At 35.6% G+C, this 27,524-nt stretch overlaps 1 protein-coding gene across 1 annotated transcript in view; it reads right to left on the reverse strand.

The window, feature by feature from the left end:
- Window positions 1-12,110: 12,110 nt before the first annotated feature.
- LOC106870265 (death-associated protein 1) overlaps window positions 12,111-27,524 on the reverse strand; it is a 40,601-nt gene continuing 25,187 nt past the window's right edge. Inside the window, exons 2-4 of the mRNA XM_014916283.3 lie at window positions 16,375-16,477; window positions 15,182-15,236; window positions 12,111-14,364 (exon numbers count right to left, since the gene is read on the reverse strand). Of these exons, the coding sequence (XP_014771769.1) occupies window positions 14,254-14,364; window positions 15,182-15,236; window positions 16,375-16,477 (269 nt within the window). The 3' untranslated portion in view covers window positions 12,111-14,253. The remainder of the gene's footprint in view (window positions 14,365-15,181; window positions 15,237-16,374; window positions 16,478-27,524) is intronic.

The raw sequence follows: 27,524 nt of genomic DNA on the forward strand, positions 1-27,524 counted from the left end.
GTGGCTACTGTTAATGAAATTTTAGTGGAGGAATTTTATAGAATAACAAGAAGTAAAAAAAAGTACCATATACACATTATGGGGTTCTGAATTCCCCAATTTTCCAAAGAAACTTTTCATAATTTCATTGAACTTCACACACAGAGACATGTGTGCACATGCACACACATGCATGCACACTCACACACACATACACATATACACATAAATGTATTAATTAATAATATAAAAAGAGCGGTGAGCTGGCAGAAACGTTAGCACGCCGGGCGAAATGCTTAGCGGTATTTCGTCTGCCGCTACATTCTGAGTTCAAATTCCGCTGGGGTCGACTTTACCTTTCATCCTTTCAGGGTCGATAAATTTAGTACCAGTTACGCACTGGGGTCGATGTAATCGACTAAATCTCCTGTTTGTCCCCTCTATGTTTAGCCCCTTGTGGGCAGTAAAGAAATAAGATACATACATACATGCATTTAAAAAAAAAAAAAAAGGCGGCGAGCTGGCAGAATCGTTAGCATACCAGGTGAAATGCTTAGTGATATTTCGTCTGTCACTATGTTCTGAGTTCAAATTCTGCCAAGGTCGACTTTGCCTTTCATCCTTTCGGGGTCGATTAAATAAGTACCAGTTACGCACTGGGGTCAATGTAATTGACTTAGTCCCTTTGTCTGTCCTTGTTTGTCCCCTCTATGTTTAGCCCCTTGTGGGCAATAAAGAATTAGATAATATAAAAAGAGCTATTTACAAAGACAATTTTTAAAAGGTTTTTGTTTGTTTTATGTCATTAGTATTGTTTTCCCTTTAATGTTTAGACACAAGTTTTCTCTATTGTTATGGGATAGAAAGTAGGATATTGTAGCATTCATAGCTAACCCTCAAAGAAATTTGTTGCATAAATGAAGTAAAATAGATTCATTCAGGTAAACCGATAAACTGCATCTCCATAGCAGTTCATTCTTTGCTCCATTGACAGTTTTTGTTATTTTACATCAATAATGTAATCAATAAGGTAGCAAGCTGGCAGAATTGTTAGCATGCTGAGTTTAATTTCCATGGAAGTTGATTTTACCTTCTGTCCTTTGGGGAATTGATAAAGTAACAGTTGAGTACTTGGGGTTGATGTAATCAACTTACCCCCTCCCTGAAATTGCTGGCCTTGTGCCCAAGTTTAAAACTAATAATGTAATCACTAAGATTGAAAGCAATACATTGGCAAAAAAATAGTAAAGCAAACAATATAAATTTCCAAACTCTACATTATGATTTCAAATCCCAGAAGGCTAGACTCATGCATTTGTTCATGTAGTTACAAAGTTCATTTCACAATCCTGTGGTTCTGGGTTGCATCCTGCATGGCACATTCAGCAAATGTTTTCTCCATTAGCAGTTGACTCATGTCTTGTGAGTGAAATTGAGGTGGTGGAAACTATGCAGAAGCCTGTTAAGTGGAGTGTACCCCTCTTTTTTCTTTACCTCCATCTACTTGTTTTGGGTGGGGGTGGGGCAATGCTGATATCATGGGAAAGCACTACGTTTTCTTTATCTGACTTAGGCATTAAACTATATTCTGTGGAGTCAATAGATACCAGTAATATATTTGTGTCAAATCAGTTGATTAAAATCCCACCCTCTCTCTCTTACAAAAACTTGCTTTGTTGACTTGTTAAATGAAATCATTAACATAATGACTTTGTGGAATGTCTATGTTAAATAATGAACAAATCTGATTTATATGTGTGTGTGTGTGCATGTATGCATACACACACGTGTATATATAATGTGTGTGTATATATATATTATATATATATATATATATATATATATATATATATATATATATATATATGGAGAAAAAGAAGGAGAAACAGACAGGACATTAATGGTTAATCAAATAATACATTTCAGGCAACATCAATGTATCGTTACCAATAGCAGCAGCAGTAGCAATAATAAAAAAAGTCATTTATTACATCTGTGTGTCTGTGATCTCAGTTCTTCATAATACAACAAAGCCAACAGGAATTTCAGAATTTTGGAACTTTTAAATACAAACTTTATTTTAGATACGAAGTAAACAGTATTAATGAAACAACCATAATACAAAATCAAACAAAATAATAAATAATTTTTTTTTTTTTTCAACTTCCGAAATTTCTCTGATATTTTCAGTTGAAAGACCATCAAGAACAAAATACTGAAAAAAAAACAAAAAAAAACAAAAAATGAAAAAAATAATAAAGGGTGGGAGAAAGAGAAAATTCAATTGCAGACATGAAATACAGGAACAGAGAACATAATAAACATTATATGAAGTTTTAAAAATCTATACAAATACAGATTTTTTTTTTTTGTGGAGGAAATGGGTTGGGGGAGGGTCTGTTTTCTGTTTCTAATTTTTACTGAAACATTACAAAACAAATTGGTTAAAAAAATTTGCTTGTGTTGTCTATAACTTATACAAATAATTCATTTATTGTAATTGTCTTTCATAGATAACTGAATTGACTGATAATACACATCTTTTTATTAAAAATATTGCATTAAAACAAATGTAAAAACTCTGGATTTTTCTTTTCTTCCTTTCTTTCTTTTTTTTTTTTTCATAGTATTTTTGGTAAGCAGTTACCATTATTCAATCTATCTCACAATTCTTTGTTTCTGAAATTAAAACCCCTGCCACACTAAAAAAAAGGCATAAAAGAAACCCATTTAAATTTTACTATTTATTATTTGAAAAGTAGTCAGCTGGCAAAATTGTTAGCACATTGAGCAGAATGATTTGCAGCATTTCCAAGTTCAAATTCTGCCTTGGTTGACTTTGCCTTTCATCCTTTAGAAGTTGATAAAATAAATGACTAATCAAATACTGGAGCTATTTACATTGATTTACTCCATACCTTAACGTTGCTGGCCTTGTGCCAAAATTAGAAACCATTATTTATTATTTGCTTTTTGTTTATAACACACACACACATTGTTTTGTTATGTCCTTTTTTTATTCGCACATTGTATCCGACCCCACCATCATACTTGCATTAATAACTACAATCTGTCCTTTCTTCCAAAAATGCCAGGTGCCTCCTTCTTGTATGTGTCTTTACTACAGTTAACAACTTTCTACAATGTAAGCAGAATGGTGAATCTTCTCTGTCACGAAGGGCTTTTGAAAAACTATAAGCACAACACCTTCCTTCAGACAAAGCCAATATCATCATCATAATCATCGTTATTTTAATGTGCACATTTCCATGTTTGTATGGAGTTTATCTGAGGCAGATTTTTTTTTATAGCTGAATGCCCGTTTCTATAGAATAGTGGAAATGAATGACACTGTTTCATGACAATAACATGCATTTATTACTATTATGTAATGTCACGACAAGAGGACACATGCACACATACATAGATATGACAGGCTTCCTTCAGTTTCCATCTACCAAAATCCATTCACAAGGCTTTGGTCAGTCCCAGGGCTATAGTAAAAGACACTTACCCAAGGTGGTATGCAATGGGACTATGTGGTTAGGAAGCCAACTTTTCACCACACAGCCATGTCTGCACCTTTTTCCAACCAGTCGCCATGATTGACTGCTAAATCCACAAGTTTTTTTCTCTGTTTATTTCCTTGTGTTCCAAGTCAAACAACTGACAAGCAAATCTGTGGTATTGAACAGAATATTTACTGTAGCCCATCTTTTATGCCAAGACAAAACATGTCATGAGAGTCAGTGCTTGGTACTGCATCAGAGCAGTTGTTGTTGTTGTCGTCGTCGTCGTCGTCGTCGTCGTCGTCGTCGTCGTCGTCGTCGTCGTCGTCGTCGTCGTCGTCGTCGTCGTCGTCGTCGTCGTCGTCGTCGTCGTCGTCGTCGTCGTCGTCGTCGTCGTCGTCGTCGTCGTCGTCGTCGTCGTCGTCGTCGTCGTCGTCGTCGTCGTCGTCGTCGTCGTCGTCGTCGTCGTCGTCGTCGTCGTCGTCGTCGTCGTCGTCGTCGTCGTCGTCGTCGTCGTCGTCGTCGTCGTCGTCGTCGTCGTCGTCGTCGTCGTCATCATCATCATCATCATCATCATCATCATCATCATCATCATCATCATCATCATCATCATCATCATCATCATCATCATCATCATCATCATCATCATCATCATCATCATCATCATCATCATCATCATCATCATCATCATCATTATTATTATTATTATTATTATTATTATTGCAGTAAGTTGGCAGAATCATTAGTATGCTGGGCAAAAATGCTTAGCAGCATTTTGTCTGCCCTTACATTCTGAGTTCAAATTCGGCCATGGTCAACTTAGCCTTTCATCTTTTCAGGTTCAATAAAATAGGTACTAGTCAATCACTGGGGTTGATGTAATTGACTAATCCCTTCCCTTCCCCCGGAATTTCAGGCATTGTGCTAAAATTTGAGACCTTTATTGCTATTAAGGTGGCAAACTGGCAGAATCGTTAGCTTGCCAGGCAAAATGCTTAGTGGCATTTAGTGTCTTTACGTTCTGAGTTCAAATTCTGCTGTGGTTGACTTTGCCTTTCATCCTTTCGGGGTCAATAAAATAATTACCAGTCAAGCACTGGGGTTGATGTAATTTCTTTCTTCCTTCTAGAATCAATAAAGTATGTTAGCAGTCACTTACTGAGTGGAACTTAAATAAAATGGTTGATTATAGGTAGGGCATCTGGTTGTTAAAAACATTGACATCTACAATAATAAAGACAGCCCGTTTTCCTTATTACTGTGTGCCAGATCTGACAATGGGCCTAACTACAGAAGAGTAACCTGCTGTCTTTGTTTTCCTATCAGTTTGTGAAAAATGGATATTTGTTAATGAAATTTTCTACAAATAACAGGCATGGCTGTGTGGTAAGAAGTTTGCTTCCCAACTACATGGTTCTAGGTTCAGTCCCACAGCATAACACCTTGGACATCTAGTATAGCCTTGGACCAATCAAAGCCTTGTGAGTGGATTTGGTAGGTGGGAACTGAAAGAAGCCTGTCATGTGTGTACACACACACATACATGCATATATATATATATATATATATCTTTTACTCGTTTCAGTCATTAGACTGCAGCCATGCTTAGACACTGCTTTGAAGAATTTTTAGTTGAATGAATTGACCCCAGTACCTATTTTATTTTTTTAAAGCCTGGTAATTATTCTGTTTGTCTTTTTTGCTGAGTTACTGGGACATAAACACTCCAACATTGGTTGTCAAACAATGGTAGGGAACAAACACAAAGACACACACACACATACATACATGATGGTTTTCCTATATATATATGTATATGTGTGTGTCTTAGTGTCTGTATTTGTCTTTCACCATTCCGATAACCTAGGTTTGGCAAAAATGATGGATAGAATAAGTACCAGGCTTACAAGTACTGGGGTTGATTCCTTTGACTAAAATTCTTCAAGGCAGTATCTCAACACTAATCTGATGACTGAAACCAGCAAAAGCTGAAAGCTAAAAAGATAAATAACTTTTAACTTGTGTTGATTATGATTATATCAGAATGTTATGTGTAAAACATTAGAAGGAAGAGAAGATATTTCATGCATCTCAATTTTGTTTCCTAATACATTTTGATGATTTAAATACAATTATGTTAAAAAAATTCCTTTTGAGTCTCATGTGATTTCTGCTATTTCTAGCATACTCAACAACCACATAGAGGATGGGCCTCCTTTGGGTTTGTTTAAAAGAGAGATTAAGATTTGTATTTTTGAAGCGGAGAAAAAGTACCAGTCCAGGGCAGTGGATTGACAAGTATTGTTAGTACATTAGATGAGATGCCTCCTAGAATTTGTTCTGGCTCTCTGCATTCTGAGTTCAAACTCTACGGAGATTAGCTCAGTCTTTCATCCTTTCATGGTACATAAAACAATGCATTAGTTCAGGGCAGTGAATTAACAGGTATTGTATTGTGAGAACATTGGATGAGATAGCTGGCAGAATTTTTTCTGGGTCTTTGTGTTTCGAAGCTTTTGGGTGGTAAACTTAATTTGTTTCCCAGTTTAACACCAATACTTGATCTTTGGGTAACTTTTTGAAAAGTTAATTCTGTTGAGAAGTTCACTGTTCAAATCAAGTCTCTGGTTTGGGGATAACTTCCTCCTACCTCCCACAAGTCTTGGAGGTTATGAGGGGGGAAAAAAGCAGGTCATCTATGGTAGTATTCTTCCAACCTTGCCAAATTTGAGAAAAACAAAAAAAATTTCCATGACTTTCTCGGATCTTTTTTAAAACGGGGGCCACATTTTTCATTAACGAAACACTTTGAAACTTGGAACACTGGTAGAATGTGTCATATAAAACATCTTTTTCTCTTAGTCTTCTTAAAAAAAAAAGAAATCCATAAGTTATTCCATGTTAAAGTTGTCGTATTTCTGTAATTTCAACCAATCACTGACGTCCATTCAGCCGATATACATTAAGTGCCGACTACATAAACAAACGATTCTGAAACAATTAACCCTAACCCTAGGGTTAGGGTTAGGGTTAAAGCAAATTTAAAATGAAAAAAGCAAATAAGACGAAGGTATGGAGATTAAATATGCATTACATCGCTTAATCAGCCAAAGGAGTAAATGTAAACAACTGAATACTTGTCAGTGATTGGTTGAAATTATCGAAATAAGACAATTTTTTACATGAAATAAATTCGAATACAAAAATATTTTTCTGTTCTATAACACAAAATAGATAAGTAAACGAAGTTTGAAAGTCTTTCCGTACCAAAAACACTACGTAAAACATTAATGAAAAATGTGGCCCCGTTTTAAAATAGATCCACTTTCTCTTGAAATCTTGGGAGAGAGAAGTGAGTAAGCATCAGCATAAAGACAGCTAAATTAATTTGATCAGCCATAGGACTTTCTGAATGGCATGCCTAAATGGAAAATTGCCCTGAATTTTTAAGTAGTCTGACTTGTCTGATGGTGGTCTGTGTCTTGTGTGGCCTGCCTCTCAAAAAAGGGTTGCCCATGTCTGGGTCAGATCCTCATCCCATGCTACTGAAAAGCATCCTTCCTACTGGTTTAAATTCACAATGAAACTGAATATATACAGATATAACCCAGGGCATATTTAATCATAACTCATACTGTAGTAATCGTTAATTTGTGCTGTTTGTTCTCTATCAAGTGGAATTAAGCAGTGTTAGTATTTTCAAAGTTTAGCTGGACTAATTGATTAAATAAAATAATTTGAATGAATCATGTCGGTATATAGTGCTGAAATAAAATTTAAACAGCGTGTAAACTAATTCATTTAATAACGAGTCGTCGAAGAAGCATCTGGGTGGTATATTGATCAACTAGAAACGGCAGTTATGTTTTCCTCAAAATCAGACATTTGTCTTAGAAACGTAGTCTTAGGTGTGTCACGAACCTACAAGCTCATTGAACCGGAGTTCTTTTTCGGCTTCCATAGCTAGAAGTGACCAAGAGTAACGTCACCCACCCACGTCGCCATGACGGAATTTAACCCCCAGCCGTTGCTGGTACTCATTTTTAACAGAGTAGACTGGAGCAATGTGAAATGAAATGATTTGTCACGAACACAATGTACCGTCCAGTGTAGGAACCGAACCCACTACCTTATGATTGTACGTCCAACATCCTAACTAGTAATCACTGACATAAATACAGATATAAGCAACGGAATGATCAAATAGATTTGATGAATTAGAGTGCACAGGGGCTGAACAGCAAACTGCAATAACAATTGAACATTTTCAAGGGGAACAACTCTCTACAACATAAATGACCATGTTTTTATGTTTGCCGGATAATTTTAGTGAAATTCATAAATGTGGACAAGTTCGTATATTTTGTGGTACAGGATAATTCAAATCTCACAAAGGAAAATAAAATTTAAAAAAGATGGCAGTGGAGTTTCGGCATAGCTGTCCCACATACGTAGGATTTTCTACATTTTCGCTAAGATTTTTCCATTTGATTTTTTACCACGCACTTCAAAATGATGGGGGAAGCCTTAAAAATTTTTACAATAAAATGACTAAAAGTAACGAAAAGAAAATTTATTTTAGTGATAGCATGGTGGGTTTTTTTTTTTGCTTTTGTAGTGGTGGTAGTTATATTTAAAATACAAGGATTTAATTTTTTTTTTCCTCAAAAATTTTGGAATATATATATAATTGGTTAGTTGTGCATAAGTCAAAAGAAAAAAAAAAAAAGGCCCACGAAAATTTTTTTGAGGAGTAATATTTAATGTAGTCGTTAGTTATGGCCGGTCAGAAAGTTACCACGTCTGTTATTACTCTTAGTAGTACAGGCGACTCATCAAACCTGCTGGCCGGAGGTTATGTGCCTCCAGCTAACAGCTCTTATGAGTCATCTATATTGCTAGGAGCAATAAGAGACGTGAAACGAATATTAACTTCCTGACCGGTCACAACCAACGACTACATTAAATATACATATCTGTAAAGGTATAAACGTAGACGAGATCATTTTTAAAGATATAAATCATATAAAACATTTATAGAAATGTTTCCATATTGTCCAGCCTAAGGCAAATAAAAAGGTAAATCCCATTTCAAGAGTTGAATGATAGATCTACAGCAAAGGAGATAACTCAAATAGTTCCCACATCCAAGGGAGGTAAATTATACAATAGGCTTATTAACAATGCATGTGGTTGTTGTTTAGACTCCAGTCATCTCTTTATCAAAGGGAACTATGATCAAAAAGCATTCCAGCTGCTTGACCTTTTGTTTTTCAGATAATCTTACTACGGTTATATCCATTGTGTTTTATTTTCTAAAACATTAAGGTGTCATCTGGAAGAAATGTCGAACGACCGACTAGAAGCTCCTTCATTAGATCGAAATCTGTTTAATTGTTGACGATTTCAGTTTAGCCTTGTTCGAGTAGCCCTACGATCAAAAGCATTCCAACCTAGACTATCTCATCTTTTTCTGAGACCACATTATCTGAGGTGTCAATTTTTTAAAAAACTTTTAAAGACGGTAACGAGTGATTTGATGGCGATTTGACTGTTATTTTTCGCAGACAGAGCACTTACATAACAGTTCCTTTATTAGCTCAATTCATTTAGTAATGCGAACCTGCATCATATGGCTTATATAAACTTTGATACAGTTTACCTAATGTATTTTACCAGTTATTCATCATTTTCAAGACACCTTATATAAAACAAAAAAAACATTAAAAATAGTATTTACACAAGTCAGAAAAAGAGAGCAATCATGACTCAATAACTACATTTATAACAATATCATAGACAGCTATTATACAAATCTTTTCCTTTGGCATAGTAATTAGTTTTTCTTTTCACATAAGGATCAGTTTTACTGGCATTCACTATAACAATACATGATTGAATGGCAAAAATTTATTTTTATCAGATTCACATGTCAAAATGTATCTGGATAATGAGATGTATATAGCATTCAATCAACTTTACTATAAGAGTCCCATGTTGAAAAATGGTTTTGGTATTATCTATTCTCCATTATACATTTCATTTGCTAATAGAAAACAAAAGTGCTACATTATTTCTCTGTCTGAAGAAATTCCAGCAGGAAATTTCTTACATGTTTATCCCAAATAAATAATTCCAAAAAATTTCTCCACCTTCCTATTTTGATACATAACTCTACAAACAATGTATGTTTCCAGAATTTTCAACTCTAATATGTGCCTCACCCAAATTCTGGAATAAGATGTGCATATCAAAGATTTTTGCAGGTGAGAATAATGGTGATGGTTATCTCTAATATTTGCTAAGATATTATTTAGCTAAATCTGAGAATATCTAACCCCAAAAGGTGAGATTTACATAGTATCAACAGATGGAAAGTTGCCATATTTCAGAGGTGTCACAGAGCAGGGTTTAAGCTGCTGTATTTCAGGATCCATCACGGAACAGAATATGAAAATGTTTATGATTTTTTATCAAACTGCGAAACTAATAACCCCTTACTGACAAACATGGTCTTGATTTTATTGTTTTATAGTTTTCCTTACTCATTTGCTGTCATAACAAGGCATCATCAGTCTTATGTCTTTTATCCACTGTTGACATAAAGAGTTTTTGCAAAACAGCAACTCTCCATGCATCTAAAATTCAGTTAGAGCACAGTTGGACTTTGTGCTGGTCCTGTAAATCATAAATTAGTTTTCTACAATTATCACTAGGATATGCAGGATTGGAAATGGAATATATTTCACATACCGCTTGTAATTGGCCATTAATTAGATGTGTGGTGATTGAACGAAGACATTTTAAGTCACATTTTGGCAATTCTATGGCTGGGTATTGAGAGTTTAATTTTTTTTTTCTTCGGTGCAGGATTCTATTTAATAATTATTGAATAATGTGGTACATGGCTCATAAGCCTTACTTCAATCTGCTACTTATATACATCATCATCATCATTTAATGTCTGTTTTCCATGCTAGCATCGGTTGGATGGTTTGACTGAAAACTGGTAAGCTGCACTAGATTCCAATCTAATTTGGCATTTCTACAGCTGGATGCCCTTCCTAACACCATCCACTCCAAGAGTGTAGTAGGTGCTTTTTACATACCAGTTACGTAACGCTGGTATCAGCCACAGCCACAATCTCACTTGGCTTGATAGGTTCTCTCAAGCGCGGTATATTGCCAAAGGTCTCAGTCACTTGTCACTGCCTCCATGATGCCCAACGTTCTAACAGTGTTTTTTACATACTAGTTATGTGACACTGGCATCAGCCACAAGTATGATTTCAATTGACCGATGGGTCTTCTCAAGCACGGCATATTGCTCAACATTTGAAGGGTGCTTTTTACATGCCAGTTATGACACTGGCATCGGCCACAACTATGATTTCACTTGGTTTGATGGGTCTTCTCAAGCACAGCATATTGCCAATGGTCTCAGTCGCTTGTCATTGCCAAACATTTGACGATCAAACTTCTTCACCTCGTCTCCATGAGTCTACCTCTTCCACAGGTTCTCTCCACAGTCAGAGATCGGTACTTCTTCACACAGCTGTCCTCATGTATACACATATGACCATATCAGTGCAGTCATCTCTCTTGCACATCACATCTGATGCCGCTTATGCCCAACTTTTCACCCAAAACACGCTGTTGTGCATGCACACAGACATTACACATATAGTGAAGGATACTAACTTCATTTCTAACGAGCCTACACATGTTCTCAGCAGTCACAGCCCATGTTTCACTGCTGTGTAGCATGGCTGTTTGCACACAGGCATCACACAATCTGCCTTTTACTTCGAGAGGCCCTGCTTTAAAATCTTTACCAACACAATTAGAACTCGATGCAATCCTCTAGCTAGCTTGATCCTGTCAAACTGTCCAACCCATACCAGCATGTAATACAGAATGGTGTGGGTATTAAGTAAAACAGATCTACAAGTAGGTGACGGTTAACTCAGACTTGGTAAGAAACTATTCGGCAAGATCTGAGAATATTTGATCCCAAAAGGTGAGATTTACATAGTAACTGAGATGGGAAGTTGCCATATTTCAGAGGTATTGCAGAGCAGGGTTTAAGCTGCTGTATATCAGGATGCAATCACTCACATAACATTTGTTTATTGACTTAATTCTAACACTCAACCTTACAACCTCTAAGTATGTGTGGAGATGCCTCCCACCCCAAAAAACATGTTTCATGGATAGTTACAGGAGAACATAGCACGTTGAGATAGTAAGTCATCCTCAAACTAAGAACCTGGTCAAAATACTGGCAACAAAGTTGCTTAAATTCCAGGTGGTGGTGTTAAACAGATTAAGTCTACTATCCAGAATCAGGTACAGTCGAGACAAGCTTTCCACACACATTCTATCTTGAGAATCACACTCACAAGTTTGGATTGACCCAAGAAACTTAAAATGTAATGAAGTAGAATTGAATCTGTAAACATATAATTGAAAAGCACACTTCTTAACCTGCCATGTCGAGAAGAATAGATGTAAAACAATATAATAAATAAGTTGATAAATTATTATTTCTTAATCATTGGCTCTAATTGTTACAGAAAAAAAATCTTATCTGTTTTGTATTAACAAAAACAAAAAAAAAAAGACATTTTTCAAATATTCTTTATTTTTACAAAATTTTCCAATTTTTAAAATGGCAATTTGAAAATAATCATGAGCCATTCGAAAAAAAATTAACAATCTTTTCTTTAGATTACAAAGGTATAGCAAAACCACAAGTTAAAAACTCATGAAAATAGCTTTCAACAAAGAACAAAACGAAAAAGGGGAAAAGAATGAAATTCCTTGGTTCCAGAGGAGAAAAAAAAATGTCTAATTTGCCTCCTTGGGGATAGGGACTGTATTTGTTTATATGTAATAAAATTAACCAACAAGTAATTTATCTTCTTTAATCTTCACAAATATTTACTAAATTACCTAGAAAAAAATCATTTCCATTGAAAAATAAAACCAAAATTGAAAAATAATAGTAATTCAATATGTCATTAGGAAAACTGTAAATTCTCAATAAAGTTTGCTCCTGTTCTTTTAATGTTTGGTACACTTTAACCTCTAATATTATTTTGATTTAATTTTACAGTTGTATCATGGATATAATTATTGCAATGTTGTTTTTCTTTGAAGGAAAATAAACGTGTGTGTGTGTGAAACAATAGAAACTGAGGAAACTAGTGATAGTCTGTGCCAGCAAACAGTAACATCAAAAAGTTGATGCAATTGAATAAACTTTATGCTGTGAGGTAAAAGTCACATGGAAATCTATTATACTGTTTACATGTATACATGGTACAACATACAAACTTATGTCAGTATGTGACATCATGAATAAAGAGCACTCAATGTGTGTATGTATGTATATGTACATATACACACACATATGTTATTAGTAGAGCTGACTTCTGTTAAGATACTTTCTTCATTGAAATGCTATCTGAAGAAGACCTGGCTGGTGTTTATGACAATAGAAGAGCTGCCAACTATTAATAAAATGCATGTGTAGTAATGATTTCTTACACTGGCACATGGATACAAATTCGTAGGGAAGTGAAATCAATTGAACTGACCCCTCACCTTATTCTTTGCTTCTATTGGTGCTTATTTTATTGACCCTCATCGTATCAAAAAGAAAACTTGCCTCTTGCAAATTTGAACTGGTCACACATGTAAAGGGACGTAACTAAATAGCACAAAGCATTTAGTTCCAGCACTGGACCGTTTCTACCCCACTCAGTTTGATCTTTGTTACCAAATAATTTTAGAAAGATAAAAGACACTGAAGTATATGAAAATGAAATTTTTCAAAAGAATAATGAATAGAAACCAAAAAACAATGTCCCTCACTGCACATAAAAGGATTATTAAAAGTGAATTTGAATTTTTTATTAATTTCTTCTCAAGAACATTAACAATAATAATTATTTCTTATTTAGGTACAAAGCCAGCTATTTTGAAGTTGGGGGAGGGGAGGCATTAGTTATTACCCTCAACCCGAGTACCTAGCTGGTACTTTATTTTGTCAACCTACAGGAATGAAAGGTAAAGTTGACATTGGCAAGATTTGAACTCAGAATGTAAAGAGCTGGAACAAATACCACAAGGCATTTTGCCTGATGGTCTCATGATTCTGCCAATCTACCACTCTAATGATGGTTTCTGATTTAGGTACAAAGCCAGCAATTTTGAAGGGGAAGTGATAAGTTGATATCATCAACCACAGTACTTGACTGGTACTTTATATTATCAACTCTGGAAGGACGAAAGGCAAAGTTTGGCCTCAGCAGGATTTGAACTCAGAACATAAATACTGCAAAGTATTTTGTTCAATGCTCTACCAACCCTGTCAACCTATTACCCTCGATTGTGCTGGTAACAATTTCTAATTTAGCACATTAAGGGAAGGGTGTAGTCAATTGCATAGATCACAATACTTGACTGGTCCTTATTTTCTTGAATTCAGAAGAAAAGTAAAGTTGGCTCTGGCAGGATTTCAATTCAGAGTATATAGAATAATCAAACAATTTCTAACTTGGGCACAAGGCCAAAAATTTATAAGAGAAAACTATAATGAATTCAAAGAAGAGGAAGTAAAAGAATAATAATGAAATCAAATATGATAAACTGTAGATATGTATTTTGGGGGATTATATCAATAGATTTTAGTGGATGGAGGCACACAGAGGAAGCACTGAAGACTGATTCTTCTCGTTACAAATCTGTTCACAGTCCTCTACTTTCTTGGCTGTTGAATCGGATACTGTGTTTGCATAGGACGTTTCTCATGTATAGGTAGAGGTTTATCATGGAATGTCTTGGTAACTTCAGGAAAGTCACGATCACCCTAAACAGATTTTAAAAAATAGAAAATTAAAAATTAGGATCAAAAGGAAAAATAACCACAAAATTATATAGATTGAAGTTGACTAGGTGCTTTGTAATTGGCACCTCCACTGGTGGGGGTCACCATGTTTGTCTTGTAAAGTCACTTGGGGACCCAGCCAGTGCAGGTGTCACTTAAAAAGCACCCAGTCCACACTGTAAAGTGGTTGACATTTGGAAAGGCATCCAGCTGTAAGAACCATACCAAAAATAACCTCACCTGTGTGAATGCCATGTAAAAAGCATTCAGCCCACTCTACTGAGTGGTTGGTGTTAGGAAGGGCATCCAGCTGTAAAAACCATGTCAAAGCACACTCAGGAGCATAGCACAGGCTCCCACCTGGCCAGCTCCTGTCAAACTGTCCAACCCATGCCAGCATGGAAGGAGGACATTAAATAATGATGATGATGAAGGAGTTATACCATAGGTGACTGAATTGAATTCAGCGTATTGTCCTAATTAGTATACATACCTTTAACACTTTAGCATTCGGATTACTCATTGGCACTATCTTGTAGCTTCAAGATTTCAATGTTTTTTTTTATTGTTACAATGATATTGTAGGGTATGTGTGAGAGGCTGGATCTGGCCAATTTCAACACACAAACAGGTAGAATATTTTTTGGCCAGCTATGGCTGGTCTAAATGTTAATGGATTAATCGTGATAGAAACAATATCATTGCAAAAATCATTTATTAGCACTTACAGTACATGAAATAGACGAAGTTAACATGGAAAAAGGATGGCAAAGAAGAAAAAAACAACAAAAACCAATACCTTTATCACTGCACCCGATACAATTAGTGTTTGATTTTTCTTGTCAGATTTGGGACTGAAGAAAAGAAAAGGAAAAAAAATTAAATAGAGCAGCAGTTGGCTTACTTTTGGTAACACTAGACAAATAACCACATGATGTATATATATATAACCCTTACAATGATGTATACCACTGCTAACCTATTCTCCTGAATTGATTAACAGGTGAAAGTTGACCTTGGCAGTAACTAGACCAAGAAAGGAAAAGAATATATTGTATTTTCCTGTATACAAGTCAACTTTTTCAAACCAAAGCTTACAGCCAAAAGAGGTAAGGCAACTTAGACACCAAGACAACTTTGAAGGAACAAAAATTTTATGGGAAATGTAGTAAGATTTGGAAAGACAGTGATGATGTTTGAATGTTTACACTATATGTTTATGTTATGTACATTGACTTGTATGCTAGAAAATACAATAGTTAAGTATTACCACAATATATTTTGCTCATCACTCTACTAATTCTAACATCCATCTAATAATAATTGATTCTAACATAGACACAATTTGGAGAAAGGGATCAGTTACTTAAATCACTTCCAATACTGCATTTTCACTGACTCCAGAAGGATGAAGAACAATGTAGACATAAGATTTGAACTTCAGTATGAAATTAAATACAAAGCATTTTGTCCAACATTAATGATTCTAAGTATCCATTACTCTCTTAATAATGATTAATAATACAGGCACAAAGCCTGAAATTTTGGTGGAGAGGGTAAATCGATTACACTGACCCCCACCAGCACTCAACTGGTACTTATTTTATTGACCCAGAAAGGATGAAAGGCAAAATCAACCTTGATAGAATTTGAACTAAAAACATAGACAGACGAAAGACTGCTAAGCATTTTGCTCAGCATGCAAATGATCCTGCCAGCTTGCTACCTTATATAATAATAATAATAATAATAATAATAATTGTTTCTACTATAGGCACAAGGCGTGAAATTTTGGGGGAGGGGTGTCAGTTGATTATATCGACCCCACTGTGTAACTGATACTTATTTCATCGACCCCCGAAAGGATGGAAGGCAAAGTTGACCTCGGCGGAATTTGAACTCAGAACATGAAGACGGACAAAATGCAGCTACGCATTTTGCCCAGTGTGCTAATAATTCTGATGATGGTGATGATGATGATGATCATCTTACCTAACACCATACTGCTCCAGCTCTTCAGCAGTGAGTTGCGTATCTGATACCTTAGAATCTGTTGGTCGTTTATGCTGGACAATTCTCATGCCTCCTGCTTTAACTGTTAAAGAGATAAACATAAACATAATATTAATATACTGGACATTACTCCACTGTCACACATACAACACAGAACAGTTCAAATTTTATTCTTAAGCTGGACTATTGACCAATATGCTGTCCCCCTTTGATAAAGAGATTATCTCTGCTTCCATAAGCCTCCCTGATAAACAAATTTTCATTCTCTTTCACAGAAGAATGGTTAGTGATAAGGAAGGTACCAAGTGGAAAAAAAACAACTAAGCCTCTATGCAGTTGCTTAAACTGCAAGGAAAAGCATCCAAATATCTTTCAATCAAAATCTTACTGTTTTAAAATGAAGGAAAAACATATCAGGTAATGCAATTTGCAAATAATCAAAGTGGTTACAGCCAGAATGCCTTCAATAAAACATTTGCACAATCAGGGCTTAATAAGACAACAAAATGTTTAAATTTGCAAAAAAAAAAAAAAAAAAAAAAATGAAGTAACTAATAGGTTTATTCTTTTAACAATGAAGAATTTGTATAACTGACTTTGATATTGAACAAGTATTGCTTTATGTAGGATTCCAGCTATAAAACAAATGCACTTAAATTATCATTTTAAATATTCCGTTTAATCATGAAGGTATGGGTTGAGTAGGCCTGCCACGAAGCATAATCACTAGTGTTACAATCGTTATCTTATCCCCAGGGCCTAGCATCCTATGGGAGATAGAATTCACTTGACCACTTTCTTCCCTTTCATGGGGTTCTTTTAAATTAGCAGCACAGCCCTGTTGCACATAGCAATATTGTCCCTTTGTATCATATGTCCCAACCAATATAATTGTTTCTCATAGAGAGATACATTAACAGGTCTTTAATGCCCAGTCTACCTTTTAAGCTAATTTTGCTTTATCTAGAAAGACTTGTGGTCAAGTGTAGGGATCATGATCATAAGGTTGTGGCTTCAATTCCTGAACTGGGTGACTCATTGTCTCCTTGAGCAAGGCACTTTATTCATGTTATTCCAGTCTACTTAGCTAAAAACAAATACCAGCCAGTGGTGGTGCAACACACACACACAATCTCTCTCCAGCTGCTACATCCTGAATGTTCTGCTGGGACAAGAGTGGAAGAGTAGAGAGGGTGTCCGTGTCTGCTAGTGACTATATACACACCTAAAACAATTAGTAAACTATAATACATGGTATCAAGTCACATCACATCCAATTCTACATTAAGAACGGGTCTAATCAATAAGAATGTTTTCCTATTTACAAACTTATATAATTCATATTTTTGTATTACTAAGTGGTTATGATAATGATGGATCATCAGTTCACAGATTGTAGGCATTATATTTTTTCACTTAGCAGAGTACTTATAACATCTGTATATCTCTGTTCAGTTGCCCATTGAGAATAGGTACTTGAGCAACTGCAAATGCTATGTATGAAAGACTAGTGTTCTATACAGAAGAACTCCAGTCTGTTGGAAATTTCACTCGCAGGTTGAACTTAGCACTGCAAGCTAGCAAAATACTCAAACAGTATACTCATTACCTATTTACAGTTAGGTGAACCAGGAAGATTTGAGTCAAGGACACAGCACAGAAGTGCTTATTTTATACAAAACATTAACTCTTCATTTGATAGACTAGACACAATTAAAACTCAGTCAGCTGTGTCTCATGGTGACAATTATATACCAGAATTTCCCTATTCCATAAATAGCAGCAACAATAAATGTATTCCAGTTGTGACCATCCTGTGTTCTTTTTTCCAGACAGTGTGTTTAAAAACTACATTATTCAACGTGCCTATCCTGTTTCTAGCAAGACAAATAAAACTTTGTTGTTGGTTTGTTTATTTATTATATGATTTCGTACATTGGCCAGAAAAGGGATATAAGTGGTAGACTCACAGTCCAAGTCCATGAATAGAAGTAATTTTTATTTTACTTATGACAGATGGATAAACAACAAAGTCAGTACTAGTAAAATTTGAACTCAGAATATGGCAAGATGAAACTAAATATTTCATCCAACACTTTACTGTTTCTGCCATAAAGTACTTGTGGAAGGGTGAGGAAATAACACTGATTTTAGTATTGCCCTATTAGAAGGTAATTAGTGGAACACTTTATAATCAAACATCAATGAGATGTCAAACAAAAACTAAGGTTAAAAATAATTACTTTGGTTATTTGTTTTTTAACACCAGGTGGAGCCAAGATAAATAGACCTATATTTATGCTTAACCCTTCGCATTCAGATTGTTTTGAATTAATCATGCATCATCTTGTAGCTTCAAGATTCTGATGACATGGCAGTTTATTTTTAGAATAACATTGTAGGATAGGTGTGAGGGGCCAGATTTGCCCAGTCTCAACATAAAGCGGATTGAATATTTTGGCTGGATATGGCTGGTTTAAATGTTAAAGGCAATCTGACAAAGACCATCTCATCTTTTCAGAAAGTTTATCTTAAATTAATGTTCTCCGATATGGTTATCCTATTCATTAGAGACAAAAGAGGTGGGGAGTAGTGTGATTTTATAATGCTTTTGACTTCTATTTCTAACAGTCCAAGAAATCATGTACAAGCTCCTTCTTCACCAAACTTTACCCATTTCATTATTGACAGTAAAAAATAATTTAGGTATATTCCCCTCCCTAAATGAGACAACAAAATGAGAAAACAAAAACTTGTCGCAAAATTGCCAAGTTTAAACTAGTAAAAAGCTAAAGAACCAAAGTGAGCAGATGTTTAATCCTTTAGTATTCAAACTGGCCAAATCCGGCCATATCCGACTGCTCAACAAAATCACTAAAAAAATAAACAAATCACGTTATTGAATTCTCGTAGCTTTGAGATAATGCGAGATGAAGCCTTTCCTGCCTTTATTCAAGTATAAATATTGTGAAATTGTTTAAACCACAAGGTTTTTTCAACATTTGTATATTTTATACTTTGCTTTTTGTACTGGTGTTTTTTTCTATAGTATTTGAATGTGTTGTACTGCTTTGCAGCAGTTTGTTTGTTTGTGCTTTCTCTTCTCATGAGAGGGGAGATAGCTTAGTAAAAATATGTCTGTAGAAGACTATAGCTTCTCAGACATATCGTCATTGGAAGAGGAATTATTAGAGGCAGTCCGGAAGATGGACGATCAATAGAAGAAGGAGAAGAGGAATTTTACCGACGTGGCAAAATGCCAGAAGGAAATGGGTATCAGAAAATTTGGAAGGTATAAAGATTTATTAAGTCATGATGGTTTTGAGGTGAAGCTGTGTCCCTCCCCCAAGAGACATGTAATAACATTAAGGAAAGGACAATAATGTACCGAACCTTTTTGATAAGTAAAGGAAAAACTGACATTATGACTATGGACCAGGTGGAAAAGGCTCCAAGACCAATATGGAGTGATATTGTGTACCTTGCAAGAGGTTCAATGTTTGAATTAGTGGAGGTGAGGTTCAAGGACGCAGCAACAGCAAGGAAACAAGCAGTGACATCCATCAAGAGTGAGCAGGCGGTGCTTCTGCCCACTTACCGAGGACTAAGAGCAATAAGAATCAGTGTAGAAGGAATTCCGCCAGAGATTGATGTAGCCTGGGTAGCAGACGCTGTCCTTCTTGGGAACGAGGTCACAAAAAAGGAAAGCTTTGGCAGAAAATCTTGCCCATGTAAGTACTTACAAGTGCAGTACTGTTATGGGCAACTGTAAAGGTTTATTTAAAAAAAGAGGGAACATTTTACAAATGCAAAAGGAAAATTTATTAGCTACTGCTTTTAAAGACAAAAGACAGATTTTATTTCTGTTTATTAATGAACAACCTGGTGTTGGTGCTGGAGGGAAATCCCTAGTGAATATTTATTACTAGCAGAAATACCCGGCTTTGCCCGGGTTAAAGAGAATAATGAAATCTAAAAACGCCGTCTAGACTACGCAACCCTCAACTGTTAGTAGCTATGATACCATATTTCTACATTAATAACTCTCCAATCCATGCCAGCATGGAACAAAGACATTAAGTGGAATGCCAGTCTCTCATCTAGGAGGGCCTTGAAATCAATGTTACCAACTGGGGACTATGTGTGTCGTAGTGATAATAAAAAGACCCAAAGGAGGTCTGCAACGAAATAATTTTACTCAACACTTTGCAAGTGAATCAGTGGAGGCTAAGATGCGTCTCATTTACTTGACAATTTATGCACCACATTGCAGAAATCACAATGTAAGTATATCTGAAAGGGTAGTCTTACACCGTTGTACCGTTGAATTACAAATAATGCTCATCTGTTATGTTCGGGTTAAAATTTCATCAACATCAAAAATATATGAATTTTCATGGGAGTTATGGCCGTTATACATAGAATATAATTTCCAAATTTCATAAAGATCCGTTCAGTACTTTTGACGTAGTTTTGGATAAGAAAACAAATTACTAATGTGTGTGTTTGTGTACATGTGTTTGTGTGTGATGGGTGTATATATGTATAGATATCTGTATGCATGTATATATATGTATATATGTGTACATATTACATGTACATCTATATATATATATATACATCTACACATGTGTATACATATACATGTATGCATATAGATCTATATCTATATATATATATATATATATATATATCTATGCATATACGTGTACATATACATCTCTTTCTCTCTCTCTCTCTGAAAGTATCTGTCATTACAGTATCGAAATGTGATTGTTTCAGTTAGTGGAATAACGTGTACATATACATCTATGTGTATACATATACATCTCTCTTTCTCTCTCTCTCTGAAAGTATCTGTCATTACAGTATCGAAATGTGATTGTTTCAGTTAGTAGAATAGTTTCATTTTTAAAGTGAAAGTATTTGACATGAGTGTTTTTGTTTCACTTTTGACACGTAATACTTAAATAGTGGAGGAGATATTATGTTGCTGTGGGCTCGAACTCTGCAAGAAGTTAAAATGTTTTTTGACTAAAACACAACTGGAACCCTAAGTAAGGCATCTGTAAAATTTGAATGAAATTGGTTGTGTAGTTCTCGAGTTTTAGGGATTCACACAGACAGACAGACAGACAGACACACATTCTCATTTTTATATATATAGATAACAAATATATGGGTAGGGTTGATAAATCTGACCAATATTGGGCATATTACCCAGTTGGTTGACCTGGGAAGAAATGGTGGAGGTACATTTTGTGGCTTTTAGTTATTTTAACTATAATTAATTCATATATTGTATATGTAAAAAGCCACAAGGACTACGACCATTTGAAATTTTGGGTCGACATCACATCTCACTAAAGGGTTAATTAACTTTAGCTTTCCTAAGTGATGAGTGCAGTGGCTATACTAAAACTTCAAGTGATGTGTCTTAACATTATTCATTTGTATAACAGAGAAACGATTCAAAGCAAAGTAACTGATCTAATTTAAACCTTCAACCTGTTTGATAATATTATTCAGTGATTCAACAAAAAAAAAAACAAATGTTAAATACCACGTAATACTAACAAAAATATTTTATTTTGTAATACACTGCTGTCCTTGTAACAGTTTTTGCAGACAACCAAATGTTCGGAAAAACTTCAAAAGTTTGACATCTCAGTTCCTCCTCCTCCCCAACTTCTTCCATTGCTGCTGCCGCCACCGCCACCACCAACACCACCATCACCACTGCTGCTGCTGTCATCATCAGTTTGCCTCTTGTTTTTACACGAGGTGGATGGGTCTTCCTCAGTACAATGTATTGCCACTTGCTGTGGTCATTTGTCATCTCCTTCATAAGGTTCAGCATACTGAAATCAGCCTTCACCACCTCTCCCTATATCCCCTCATTCTATTATAGCACCAGGTTGACAAAAAGCCTTGTGAGTGGATTTGGTGGACAGAAACTGAAAGAAGCCTATTGTATGTGTGTGTGTGTGTGTATTTTATTTATTTTTTGTTCATTTTTCATTTTATCTAGTTTCAGCTCATGAGTTGTGGCCATGCTGGGGCACCACCATTTGGTGTTGCTACACAATTTAACTTCACAAATTTTACTTCAGGAATTGACATTTGGTGCATGAGAGAGTTTGATGCAGCTGCTCTCATCTGCACCTCCTGCCGTGAAGTTGGTTCATCTGGGACACCTGACAGGAAAAGGTCCAGCCTCATCTTGAAGACACCTACATCCACTGCATGCAGGTCTCTCAGATCCTTTGGGAGGATATTAAAGAGCTGTGGACCTCTGAAGCCCAGGCTATTGCAGTATCTTGTCCTACATCTTGATGGCAAATTTGGAGTCCCTGGCACTATGCAATGGCGTCCAGTTCTTTTATTTGTGTAACTTTCGATGCCAAAGTTTGGGACAATTTCTTCAAGGATCTTCCAGATGTATATTATGGCATATCTTTCTCATCTACGCTCTCAGGAATAGAGTCTTAATCTCTTGAGTCTTTCCCAATAGCTTATATGCTGCATAAAGGCTATCTTCTTCGTGTAGCTTTGTTGGATTGCCTCTAGTTCTGAGATTAATTTGACACTGGTTGGTGACATCGCAATGTCTGTGTACAGCTGTGTTTGTTGCCCCCACCCTAGTGCTTGACAACCAGTGCTGGTTTGTTTACATTCTTGTAACTGAGTGGTTCAACAAAAGAGATTGATAGAATAATAACCGGGCTTTAAAAAGTAAATACTGCCCCAGCACGGCTAGTCTAATGACTGAAACAAGATAAAAAATTCAATGCCAATATTTTGCTACTGTGCAGTATTGCACTTTGTACATAAGAATCATACAAGCTGCCCTTCATTTAGAGAATGGATCCTTTTGTTGCCAGCAAGGGTAATAGCAACCTGAACTCTTCCCATCTAGTTTTTATTATGTTTTTGGAACATAATAATCACTGCTGATTATGTTACCTAGGTAACAGAAGCTGTCAACCACTTCTAGGATACCTTCCAGACATTTGAAGGGGATTCATTTCATGGGTGCTCATCCTGCTTACTCTTGTAGACTTACTACAAAGAAGTCCTGTTAACTTTTCTTGAATTCTACTGCATCTTTTGTATATCCATAGTTAACTTTACAGTTGAAACATTGTGCAGAAATCCTTCCTATCCCTTTCTTGCATATTCAGCACAGCCACATCCCAGATAGAGAAATATTTTCTTTCCTCCTAACTAAACTTTTGTCTTTGCAAGGTTTACTTTAAAACCTCTGGATTTCAGGTTTTGCAGACGTATTTTTCGTTCCTTCTCTGTTACAAATGTAAAGTTCTGTGAGTCACGTTTTAGAAGACTAAAACAGTATAGCTGAGTGTGATTTGCTTCATCTAGAAAAGGAATGGGGTGTGTCTGATTTGAAAGATGTCTAGCAAGAGGACATAGTTTGAATTAAGATATGTGAAAAAAAAAGAAAGAAAAAAAAAAGCAGTTGGAGGTTAAGGGAACCATATGTTGTCAGCAACAGTGGAGAGAACGTGTCACAGCATTTGCAATAGAGTGGTGGAAAATGGTGAGAACTAGGTGAAAACTACTAGTAATAACTGGCTTTAGTTGAATAAGATAGATGTGGAAGTAAAATGGTTGTGACTGTTTTAAGAAAAACAGAATTCTAAATTTTTATTCTATAAATAAACCACTATATTCATTTAAAGCTTTAGAGTTACTCTTTTACTCTTTTACTTGTTTCAGTCATTTGACTGTGGCCATGCTGGAGCACCGCCTTTAGTCGAGAAAATCGACCCTAGGACTTATTCTTTGGAAGCCTAGTACTTATTCTATCGGTCTCTTTTTGCCGAAACGCTAAGTTATGGAGACGTAAACACACCAGCATCGGTTGTCAAGCGATGGTGGAGGGACAAACACAGACACACAAACACATACATACATATATATACATATATACAACGGGCTTCTTAGTTATCAACAAAGTAAAAATAAGAATGATGACAGTCATTCCTTTTCCAAAAAGAAATAATAACTCATCAGTAGAAAAAAAATCTATGTAAAATAGATTACTTATTTAGAAATTGAAAATATTCTAATTCCAACACACTGATATACAAAAGTAAAAAGAAAATGTTTAGTATCAAATATGAGAAAGCATCTATTGAAGAAGTGTCTGAAGCATTTTCAGACGTTTGTCCTAAACATCCATTCATGTTTTCAGACTTTTAGTTGGCCTTTGTTTTTTATGTTCTGAGTAATATAAAGCAAGCAATGCTGAATGGTAAGAAGCTTGTCTCGTCCCCTACTATAGCATCAGGCTGAACAAAGCCTTGTGAGTGGATTTGATAGTTAGAAACTGTATGGAAGCCTATTGTATATACAGGTATATATCTGTGTGTGTGTGTACACATGTGCATGCATTTGTTCCTCACCACTGCTTGACAACATCTGTTGGTTTTTCTTATGCTTCCGTAACTTAGCAGTTCAGCAAAATGAGACTGATAGAATAAGTATCAGGCTTAAAAAACAACCTTTCGAGGTAGTGCCCCAACAAGGACACAATCTAATGACTGCAGCAAATAATAAAGACTTCCTTTCATATGTCCCAAGTTACTCTGGCAGTGGAAACAAACAAAAAAAAAAGTTTTGTGTCTCATATGATGCATGGATGCCAAAGAAATAATGTCCTGTGTATCACCAGACAAAGGGTTAAAAAGATTTCAAAATATATAAAAGAGAAAATATAATTCTCTCATTATAAAACTACACCAGCAGACTACTAATATTAATTTGAAAATTACATTTATGTACAGGAGAGAAGAAAACACAAATAGAAAATGTAATTAAATTATCAGACTTGAAACTTAAGAATTTAAAAAAATAAAACAACAAAATCAGAAACTTAAAGATAAACTAAGACATTTTATTGTATACTAAAAATAGATAAAAACAAGAGACATAAAAAATTTAAAAATCATAAATTTTTATATGCATGAAATAGAGCACCTAGTTTGCAGTTAATTTGTGCATAGCAATAGACTTTAGTGGCCCATGTCTCAGATTTAATAACATGGCAAGGACCAAGATTCAGTTTCACAATAAGCTTCTTTAATACTTAATAATAAACAATCTGGGAGTTTAGATAAAGTGTAGACATATTGCATTGTATTATATAAACACAACACACACTCACACATGGGTTAGTAGGAGCATTGCAACTGTGTGGGTGTATGCATAAGAGTATGTATGTGCAAACAAGCTGATGTAGCACAATGAATGTGTACATATGCACAGAGAGAGAGAGAAAGAGAAGAAAAGAGAATGTGAAAGACAGAGTGAGATTGAAAGAGAAAAAAAAGAGTAATATGTAAACCAGATAGTGACTCATTTAGTATATGATCCAAGAAAATGGTGAAAAAGGAAATAAAAACAACCATTGAAAAGCATGTATTCAGCTATCTATCTACTCTAGTAAAATATCAATCATGACTACATCTCAGAAACCAGTGCCACAAGTGAATTAGGTAGACACTGAATAATAAGTGCAGAGGGCACACTAAAGTTACAGTTATATCTTAAAAAATAGGGGCTTTTAAGTTCTAAATCTCAGGACAATATGCAAATAATAAAGACAAGATATCCATTGATACAAATGTGGTTTCAATAGAACATCAACAAGTAATGAAGATCATGAACTAAGACAGAGATAGTTAATCCAGACCAGCTGCAAGAGAGCCCCTTTGCAATCATCTGATGAGCTGGAAATAACAGCTAAATCTTTCTCATATAACACCTTACTGTGTTAAATAAGATGCACTGTACACAATAGTACTAGGAATACAGAAAGACAGCATTGCTATGACTAGGAAGACTTTGGTGATGTACTGGATCAGGAATGACATAGGTTAACATAGGAACTTTTTTTTCTCAAAATAAACCATTCAAATCTTGTTTCTTTAACCCTTTCGTTACCAACCCAGCTGAAACTGCTTCTGGCTCTGTAGTACAAATGTCTTGTTCCATAAGTTTTGAATTAAAATCTTCTACCAAACCTTAGTCACAATTTATGCTCCTAACACTAGCTGAATGATAACTGAGTTATTTTACTAAATTCTTTCCTGTGCAGGTGGCACGTAAAATAAACCATTTTGAGCTTGGCCGTTGCCAGTACCACCTGACTGGCCATCGTGCGGGTGACACGTAAAAGCACCCACTCTCGGAGTGGTTGGCGTTAGGAAGGGCATCCAGCAGTAGAAACTCTGCCAAATCAGATTGGAGCCTGGTGTAGCCGTCTCGATCACCAGTCGTCAGTCAAATCGTCCAACCCATGCTAGCATGGAAGGTGGACGTTAAACGATGATGATGATGATTTAAAGTAATTGAAAGAAACACAGAGCATCTCCAAATAAATACAGTAACGAAAGGGTTAATGAAATATTAAGCAACATACCAGAGATGTAATGATCTCTGGTATTAATCTAAACCTACTAAAACTATCTCATGGTGTTCCATATGCTTGTTAGAAATATGTCAGGCTTCTTGACATATTTTGACATGTTGCACAATCATTGTAAACAAAATGACATAGAAACAGTGCTATTGATTTCCAACAATCTGTGGAAACCTGTGTAATTAAGGAACCACACAATCATGAAACCCACTCAAACAAACAAAAGCACCCACTACACTCTCGGAGTGGTTGGCATTATGAAGGGCATCTAGCCGTAGAAACTCTGCCAAATCAGATTGGAGCCTGGTGTAGCCATCTGGTTCACTAGTCCTCAGTCAAATCGTCCAACCCATGCTAGCATGGAAAGCGGATGTTAAATGATGATGATGAGGATGAATCAGGCAGATCAAAATGTTATTCCCAGTGACTGGTATAGCACCATCAACTGCTACAGCTTAGATATGTAGTTTGGGTTTCTGCTTGGTTGGATCATGAGACTGTAAATACTCTCTTTGCAACCATCTGTAGAAGTTCTAAGCTGAGAGTAAGCTACTATACCCAACCTAAGAAAGCCTAAGTCAGGGGTTTCATACGAATGGCTTGTGGAAGCTGTGTAAACTACATATAAGGGTATTTGTTGTCAGTACAGGATGAGTTAGCAACAAGTTCAGAGAGGACTTTA

The sequence above is a fragment of the Octopus bimaculoides genome, chromosome 3, assembly GCF_046866305.1.
Source record: "Octopus bimaculoides isolate indiv1 chromosome 3, ASM4686630v1, whole genome shotgun sequence".
Classification (NCBI taxonomy): Eukaryota; Metazoa; Mollusca; class Cephalopoda; order Octopoda; family Octopodidae; genus Octopus; species Octopus bimaculoides.